Raw genomic sequence first — 9507 nt, 5'->3', positions numbered from 1 at the left:
TCTAATATAATCTGGGTCTTATTTGGAGCCACTAAAAGAATGAATCAGAAAGGAAAAGCTTAACTGACTGAATATCCTTCAGACACAAAAAGTGTTTTCCAAAATAATGATGTTTACAGTACTTTTACTGTTTGTACAACAGACATATGAAAAAATATCAGTTGACATGTCAAACATCTAAAGCAATTCTAGTTTCTGATCTTTACTGGAAAATAGGACAACAAACTTTCACAGACAACTATCAAGCATAACATACAAGTAAGTTTTATTTTAAATTACATAGTTTGTATTTACATTTCAAAATATGAAATACATTAAAGATAAGCATTCTTATGCTCAGAAACTGTAATAAATATGTGTGTTATGATGGGGAAAAACAGTAAGTAAATATGGTGAAACTACTTAAGACTTACAACAAATCTGCATAGTTTTGAAGTTGCTGGTCATTTGTGTCTGCCATGCTGAATAGACTTTTATCTAATTTGCCACAGAAAAGCACTGTACAAAGTCAAAGGTTTGAGATGGGATCTTTACTCTGAAGTGCAGGAGTGGTGGGGTCATGACTGGGTTTTGCAGGTATGCACATCTACCTCCTCTTGGCAGTCCCTGCAGTGAACAGCACAACACCAGTGGAACTTGCACTCACACTTGGTGGTGCGGCTCACGCGTGATGTGTCATAGCCCCGCCCACAACACATGACCTCACAGCTGTCAGCCCCACGGGACGTGCGGTTGCACACTCGCCCACCTGTGCCCACAGAACCTGCAATGAAGCAAAAATTTAAATGAGACATCCTAGGTTTTAGTGAGCTAAAACATGAACGGCTACATCAAAAATGTTCAAGGTATAGATCCTCGCTCAAATAACCATGTTTTTATGCCCCTGGTCACTGATGAAGTACACTAAATGACCTAAAGTAACCTAAAGGACAAAGTAAGTCATTTAGCTAGACAACATGAGGAGCTTTGGATAAAATTATCACAAAAGCATCAGTAAAAATGTGTTGAAAACTACAAACCAGTCAGCAATGTTTTGCATCACATATCAATCATTTTCCAGCCAAAGTGTTTGAATTTGTGTTTAGTGCAACACTGTTTTTTCCCCAGTCTTTACAAACACACAGTTGCAAAAAGATTTTTGTTAAATTTTCAGTATTTTTGTCCCATTTTCACCCAAAATATGAAAACATACACAAGATAAATTTATTTAAAAAAGCAAAATTGTGTAACTTATTCAAACCTGTGCTTTCAGGATAAAAAACATACAAGATTATGTACACGATTTTGTGTAACATTATATATAATTAATATGCATGTATAAATATAAAATAAAATACAATTTGATGAAAACATTTTAATTGTTTTACAAATATTTATTTTAATGTGATACATTATTTTGTATTTTATATTGAATTAAAATTAATTGAAAAAATCTATTTTTAGGTTTATTTTATTTTTATCTTTTATTACATTTTACTATCTATCTATACACAGATATATAAAATAAAAAAAATTAAAAAATAATCAGAATTTTATACTAAAAAATATAATTTGTAAAAAAAAAAAATATATACATATATATATATATATATAATATACAAAAAAAACAAAAAAAAAAAACAAACAAACAAACAAAAAAAATATATATATATATATAAATGCATTGCTGCAAATAGAAATTTATAAAAAAAAAATTATAAGTAATAAGGCCAGTAAAAATATTAGCAGGGCAGGTAAAAATTGTTACTACTGGCCAAGCCTATGAATTAAAAGGAGTCGTCCACATACTTTCATCCATTTATTTATACATTGTCACTGTTGAAATCTATTAATGTAGTGAATATTTGAACAAATTCCTGAAGCAAGCAGACCTCAACTGAATAGTCATGTGTAGTGCCTGGCAGATGTCTGATAGTGTCCAGACAGTGCTGTCTTGAAGAGGCTGGGTTTGTCGGCACTATGTAAAAGGATGACCGCTTGGTCCTTGGTCAGATGAGGGACTGATGATAGAAGCTATCAAGCATTGCTCTGGGTCTTCATCACGTACTCATTTCATCGGCTCTAATCTCAACAACCCCGCCCTCTATGAGGCTGACGCATCACTGATTGTTGCTGATACAGAAATTGCTAAAGACCTTGTATAAACCCTTGCTTTCATGCTCCCTCTGAGTGACAATCTGCAGCCTTTGTTTATTAAGATCCCTTCAATGCCAATCAACACTCAGAACTATACAAACAACCATGTTTGTTTCTTGAGGTTTATTCAATATAAAGTGGTTTAGTCTAAGATTTTAAGGTAAGAACAATCTAGGCCAGAACTTCAAAACACTTCAGTCTACCAGTAGCGCCAGCATTGGTATGTCACCGCTGGTCTATTGAACTCAATTGCGAGTAGGCAGGCATGTGTCTGGGCATGACACAGCCACTCCCCCCCACAGCAGTTCATCAGGCTGGTATGCTGGGCTCATATCGTTTACATCATGGGCAGTCTTTACCTGAGCATGCATCTGCTTATTGAATTGAGATGAGGGGGTGCCAAGAGATGAGTTTAACATGTGTGACCATGGTGAGAGCTAGAAATTGATTTCACACTTTTGCAGTGGAGGTATAGTCTAGGTCTCCTAAAACTGACATCAAACGCACTGCCCGGCCAAGAAAGTTTCTCACAAACCACCACACTAGAGAGGTCAGCACTGAAATGTGTTGGTCTTGATTTTTTTTTAAACTTTCCTTCTGAGCTGATGAGAAAAAATAGACCAGATTAAAAAACATTGCCATTAATAAACATGATGTACCATATAGTAAAGGAATTGTTAATGCTGGACTTTATTGACTCCATATAATGAGAGTCAATAAAGTCCAGTGTTGTTTTGGCTTGACTTTCATTGTATGAGCAAAACATTTTTGTGTGTTTTTTTGTATTCCACAGAAGAAAGAAAACTCATATAGGTTTGGAATAGCATGACAATTTCATTTTTGGATGAACTAGTCCTTTAACTGTATATCCATTTTTTTTTCTCATACAATAGAAGTCAGTGAGGTCCTGTGCTGTTTTGGACCCCATTGACTTCCACTGTATGGACAAAAACTATTTTGTATTCTGCAGAAGAAAAAAGTTATACAGGTTTGGGAACGACAAGACAATTTTCATTTTTGGATGAACTAGCCCTTTAGCTTGGAAGATCTAAAGATTCAAAATTGACATGCTTATAAATGAGCAGTTATACTGACATACAATAAATAATAGATATCTAAAGTGGGTTCGACATCTCGGGGCACTTAAAAGAGACATGACCTACCTCTCTAAATATTCCTGCCAGTTTTAGGCAGAAAATATAGAGGTGCCGCCATAAAAGGCAGTGATTTATAGCATTTGCGCGTAGGGATTAAATTTCAGCTCCCGTTCTGCCCACAAAACTGTGGTAATGTGTCTAAACACAGCGTCACCTGATAGCAGGGATCATCTGCAGTCTGACAGGCACCCCCTCCCTTACTGCTTCCACATAAGTACACCTGGTGTTATTCAGTACGTACACACATACACAGAAAGGTAAAAAGAGATAAACCTCTGCCTTAGGGAGGGAATCTTAACCGGCATTCATGTTACAGGATTGGGTTATGACTATTGTGTATGTAATAACCAGCTAAATAGCTCACGTCCTCTGATTACAACTGTGTTTGGGGGCAAAGACTAATGCCTGCTGATTTTGAGCAGATTGTGGGAGTCTTGCAGGGTGGAAACACAAACAGTGGGTTATGAAACATGATGGAGTACTATAGCTTTGATTTATCAACTTAATTCACCTCTTGAGGTAATGCAAATAAAAGGATAGTTCACCCAAAAATGAAAATTCTGTTACTCAACTTCATGTAATTCCAAACCTGTATGCCTTTCTTTATGATGCAGAGCACAAAAAGACAATATTTGGAAAGTCAATGGGGTTCAGTGTTGTTTGGACCACATAAAAAAGTACAGTGAAACATTCTTCAAAATAGCTGCTTCTGTGTTTTTTTTTTAGGGTGAATTACCTTTTTAAGGTTAAGGTTTCCCTCAGCCCATTTACCATTTATGTTTTGGACCACATGTATGGACAAAAAAGAGTTGAAACATTCGCCAAAATATCTAGAAAGTCATACATGTTGGGTGAATTACCCTTTTGAAGTTAAGGTTTCCCTCAGCACACTTACCAGACTCATGGTCCCATATACAGTAGTCAGGTGAGTCTTCAAAGTAGACTAGGTCATTTTTGGTAGGCCTCTTAAACATCCTGTAGGCACTGGTGAAGCCTGTTCCATACTGGTTCATCACCACCTGAATGGCATTGTTGTACTTTTTGCGGAGATAGTCACCGGTCTGCCTGAAGTCTGCCATGGCCAACCAGCAGGTACGTACGTTGCATGAGCCACTGACACCATGACACTTACACTCTAGGTTCATAAAGCGCTTTACCGCCTGTGAATGAAAAAGGAGACAGTATCTAGAGTAAACCTCTGACTAGTCTCTCTGATTGCATGAGCCATGCAATGGTCATGGATTATTATTTGTCAAGATTTAATTTCTCAATATATGTCTCAACAGTATTGTTACCTTCCTCCCTGCACGGTTGTTGTGCAAGTTCATGAGCGCCCGTGCATCTCTCTCCTTCCTCTCCTTGGCGTCAATGAAGACCTGAGTGAACTTGATCGCGTGGTCAACATGATCGCTGCACCCACCCCAGTCGAAAGCTCCCTTGGCATCACGAGATGAGCCCTTTTTTCCAGGGTCGCAAGAGCAGTTTTCTAGTTCACCCTGACTGCACGCCCTTGTCAAGGTGTAGACCATACCTGCTGATGAGATGGCATAGACAAAGGCGGCCTCGCGACTGCCTAAGAAAAAGAAATAGTAGAAGGAATAGTGTTTAGTTTAGTTTAGTTAAGACATTTTTAATAAATTGTAGAGGAGTTGCTAATTGTTTAAACTTAATATAAAACGGAAAGCACAAGCACTTCTCAATCGGTCTTCTCAACAAACATGCTCCGCTCTTGAAGATGTGCACTGAGATTGGATTAGCACATTCTTTTGAACTTTCCACGAACTGTTCAATGGTCGCACAGAATTTCCTCTATCTTTGATCACCAGTTTAGGTGAAAGAATTCATATGTCCGCCTTCCTGTATTGTGAGGTCCTCGATGGGAACCAAGACTAGGCTATTAGGAAAACCGGATTCTTCTCGTGATCTCCGTGGAAAAGGCGCGGCAGCGAGAGCGTGGAGAAGACTTGTCATCGGTAATGTGGTGGAATTTAAATTGGCCTAATTTCATCCTTTTCAAGTCAATAAGGAAAGACTACTCTGAATCCTTTCAGTGGTTTTGAAATATCATAGTCCCTTTAAAAGAATTACTATAAGAGAAATTGTCTGATGTGGTTTAGAGGAGTCTGACTGCTCTGGTTTATTTTATTATAAATGTAATGCCTTCAAAATTGGATTGCTTGGTAAAGGGCATGATTGTAACCAGTGTGCAACTTATTCAATGACTTTCAGGACAACCAGGGGAAAACAAATCTCATTTTATGGGATCGCAATTGGAGGAAATGTCCTTTGGCGCCCCTAGCGCAGTCATACATTAAACTCGTTTACAATAGAACTACTATTCTATACTGCATGTGTAAAACTATACTAACCTGATAAATAGTAACAGTATTTAAGTTTTGTCGAGGTATTTTGTTTTCTCTAAGGCGAATTACTTTGCCTAGCTTATACATAGGAGCACTCTGATTAACCTGTAATCGTTTAAAAACGTCCGCATGAAAGCTGCAGAACAATAAGAATAGGCTACATACATAAAGAATACACAGTATTACAAAGTCAACAGCAGTGAGGATCCAGAACAGTCCAAGACTCACAGAGATCTCTACAAGATTTATAGACTAAGATTTTAACTTGTAGAAACGGTTTGACATTCCCACAAGCAATTCCGACATTGTGAAAAATGTTTGAACTCATACCGAACATATACTTGACATTGTTACAGCACCTTGGAGTGGACTGGTTCATATATCTCTCATCTTTCTCCAGTGAGAGTCAGCTAGCAGAACTTATCAATCCAAGTGGCTCTTTTAAATGCATTTTAATTGGCCTAACTTTTGCTTACTCACATAATAAATCTACAATGCATGCAACCAAAAGAAATTAAAGAGATAATAGAGCTGCCATTTTTTTGCTGCTCATAATCATCCAACATACTCAGAACAGGGCTTTCAGGAAACAGCTCACACATGCCATATTACATTTCATTGTCCCCTTAAGTCTGAAAATTAACATGGAATAAGTAATTGTTCAAAGTAACTGAAGATGACTGATCAAGCAACCAGCTTTCATCATGAAATTAGGTGAAGGGGGTCCTGCACCCGGAAATGACATTTCAGCACCACAGACAGCGACTGGCAATGGCTTTACTTTTTGGGCCACCCAGCAAAATCAAAGCAGAATTTCCCAAACACAAAGTGCTAGCTGGCCAGCTCTAACCGGCAGATGCCGCTGTAATAGAAGTTGACAACAGTTATTACACACAAAGCAAAGAAAAGGATGACGTTGTGGTTTGGGAAAAGTTTATGATGAAGTGCATTGTCTGAAAAACCAAAAGAACATTTAATAGATTTACTTGAATAACAGTCTAGAATAGCACCACAAAAAAGATGACTGTAACATATTCTTAACATACAATTATTAATAAAATATTGAGGTAACAACTTAAAATACATACATCATTGAAATACATAATCTCAAAAATAGTTCAGTTTTTTTGATTGTGACAGCACAAATAGAAGCCCTGCTCCAAGCAATCCAAGTCCAAGCACAGCAGCAAACCTCTTGTGGGGCTTTCCTCCCTGGCCATTATTGGAGACGGGTTGAAGAAGCTTAAAGTTGTATTCTGTGTGATCCACCTAAAGAGAAATTAAGAGTTAAAAGAGGATAAATTTTTATTATTAGAGCACACTATGTATATGTGTAGCACCATTTATATTAGCACCATATGTTGTTTGCTTTTGGGATTTGATAGAGCACTTCAGCAGAACAGATTTGGAGAAATTTTGCATTGCACCACTTGCTCCTCAATGGATCCTTCGCATGAGAGTCCAAACAGCTGCTAAAAAATATCACAGTAATCCACAAGTAAATCACACCACTTTTATTTTAACCAGAAGTAACGGCTTTAAAGGTCCCCTGAAATGCTTAGAAACAGCAGCATTACTCTTATGTGTTGACGTCATTTTAACTGAAACCGGAAGACAGGGCGGGACATATCAAGCAGCCCCGCCCCTTTTTAAAGTAGCCAATAGCGTTCGTTTATATCACAGCTTGGGCTAGAGCCGTTGAGCTCCGTAAAGCCGCATTTGACAGGGTATGGCCAGCCACAATCTCATCCAAATTGCTATAAAATACAGCATTCTGTGTAGAATTCAATTAACGTTAGCTCCAATACATTTCGTGGTCTGCGCCGACTCGCGCATGTGATACGCTCCGTGCTATCGTGTCTCTGGACCGGAGCGGAGTGTGTGTGTGGTGCGGTGGTTAACGTGAAACAGCGCGAAACCAGACTTCTTTTTTCCTCAATGGAAAGCATATTTACACGGTTTGAATCGTTCCCTGTCCCCTATATAGTGCACTACGTGCCATTCACAGAAAATACTAATTCTGTGGACAAGTGACCGATTTCAGCCGCGGCTTCAGCGTCTATTTTATAGTGTAGGGGGCGGGCTCATCGGATTCTAGAGAGCATTTGATTGGACAAAGTCTTTTTTTTTTTAATGCTTTATTAATTCAATTGCACAACAACATGAGGTATTACATATTCACATGATCAAATTAACATTATTAGCTGCCAGAGGAAAAAAAGAAAAGAAAAAGAAAATTACAAAGTTCAATGCTTTCAGAGCATTACATGTTTTCAATGCTTTTTTGTTTGTACTAAGAGATTTACATATAATGTAAAGTCATTTATAAAATGTGCAAAATTTGGTTTACATTGAGCCCACTTCTTATGTATATGGAATTTTCCTAATAAAATAAATGTATAATATGTTGTTCTTTACAATTCAAATTTTCGTTGTCTGTATAAAAAAAAGTACATCAAATAAAAATTTCTATCGTACACTATTTTTCTGTTAATAAAGAATTCCAAATCCTTCCAAAATAATCTCGAGGATTGGACAGAAAGTTTGATGAGAAGCTGAAGTACGATGTGACGACAAAAAAAACATCGAGACGTTTTGGCGGAAGTGACGAACTGAAAGCTTTGAATGCTTATATCTTCTAAATGCGAATTTTGTCACTGTTTTGGAGCACACTGCCTTATAGATAACCTTAAGACTAACATATTAATACTAACACCCAAAACATTTTTAATTTTGATTTCATGGAGACTAAGTTAAAACGTCTTTATGGATTCGTTTTTTTACAAACTCACAGCTTTTAGCTTCATATGACATTAACTGATGGACTGAAGTCTTGTAAAAAACGTATCACTTGTGTATTGTGATTTTTTTTATCAGCTATTTGAACTCTCATTCTGACGGCACCCATTCACTGCAGAGGATCCACAGGTGAGCAAGTGATGTAATGCTAAATTTCTCCAAATCGGTTTTTCAATGAAGAATTGGTCATTGAACCAGCTTTTGGTGCTTTTGGCAGTGTGGGCAGGTGCCAAGTCTTGCTGGAAAATGAAATCAGCATCTCCATAAAGCTTGTCAGCAGAAGGAAGCATGAAGTGCTCTAAAATTTCCTGGTAGATGGCTGCGTTGACTGTGGACTTCAGAAAACACTGAATTACGCAGTAATTCATGCAAAAGGAGGCCCTACCAAGTATTGAGTACATGTACAGTAAATGAACATACTTTCCAGAAGGCCAACAATTCACTAAAAATGTTTTTTTTATTGGTCTTATGAAGTATTCTAATTTGTTGAGATAGTGAATTGGTGGGTTTTTGTGAAATGTGAGCCAAAATCATCACAATTAAAAGAACCAAAGACTTAAACTACTTTAGTCTGTGTGCACTGAATTTATTTAATACACGAGTTTCACAATTTGAGTTGAATTACTGAAATAAATGAAATGAACTTTTCCACGACATTCTAATTTATTGAGATGCACCTGTACATCTCGGTGGCCAGAGGGTAAATTTTCCTCTATATTCCACTGGAAAAACTCTCCCAAAACCCAGTATTTCACATGTGTTGCAGCATGAGTATCAGTTATAATAATAATTTATGCATTTAGCAGACGCTTTTATCCAAAGCGACTTACAGTGCACTCAGGCTATACATTTTTTACCAGTATGCGTGTTCCCTGGGAATAGAACCCACAACCTTTTGCGCTGCTAACGCAATGCTCTAACACTGAGCCACAGGAACACCTTACACTTACAGTTATGGTGTAGTGCAGGGGTGGCGAACGTCGGTCCTGGAGAGCCGCAGCCCTGCAGTTTTGAGCTCCAACCCTAATTAAAACTCACCTGCCTGTAGCTTT

General features: G+C 37.6%; 2 protein-coding genes across 3 annotated transcripts in view; both read right to left on the bottom strand.

Moving 5' to 3' along the window:
- Positions 1–362: 362 nt before the first annotated feature.
- Positions 363–6258, bottom strand: LOC107583858 (protein Wnt-2-like). The gene is made up of 4 exons (XM_016270211.1): positions 6225–6258; positions 4589–4866; positions 4189–4453; positions 363–763 (listed from the first exon to the last, which is right to left on the bottom strand). Exons 1-4 carry the CDS (start codon positions 6256–6258, stop codon positions 558–560), a joined length of 783 nt encoding a protein of 260 aa, XP_016125697.1. The 3' UTR covers positions 363–557.
- The window catches only part of LOC107583750 (ankyrin repeat, SAM and basic leucine zipper domain-containing protein 1-like), an 18278-nt gene continuing 14869 nt past the window's right edge, over positions 6099–9507 (bottom strand). For both annotated transcript variants that reach the window (XM_016270049.1, XM_016270050.1), the window contains exon 13: positions 6099–6925. In XM_016270049.1, coding sequence (XP_016125535.1) covers positions 6764–6925 — 162 coding nt within the window. In that variant the 3' untranslated portion in view covers positions 6099–6763. The remainder of the gene's footprint in view (positions 6926–9507) is intronic.

The sequence above is a fragment of the Sinocyclocheilus grahami genome, unplaced genomic scaffold (assembly GCF_001515645.1).
Source record: "Sinocyclocheilus grahami isolate Dianchi unplaced genomic scaffold, SAMN03320097.WGS_v1.1 scaffold55.1, whole genome shotgun sequence".
Lineage (NCBI taxonomy): Eukaryota > Metazoa > Chordata > Actinopteri > Cypriniformes > Cyprinidae > Sinocyclocheilus > Sinocyclocheilus grahami.
Note: the sequence above shows the minus strand (reverse complement) of the source record. Positions and strands in the feature narration are given on the sequence as shown.

What these genes read in the sequence shown, in the direction of transcription:
- LOC107583858 (XM_016270211.1), bottom strand. Translation starts at nt 6,258, where the DNA reads ATGTGTGAGCTGTTTCCTGAAAGCCCTGTTCTGA. An exon ending in ACAACCGTGCAGGGAGGAAG is followed by an intron (nt 4,454 to 4,588) that starts GTAACAATACTG and finishes TTTCATTCACAG; the next exon opens with GCGGTAAAGCGCTTTATGAA. An exon ending in TATATGGGACCATGAGTCTG is followed by an intron (nt 764 to 4,188) that starts GTAAGTGTGCTG and finishes GCTTCATTGCAG; the next exon opens with GTTCTGTGGGCACAGGTGGG.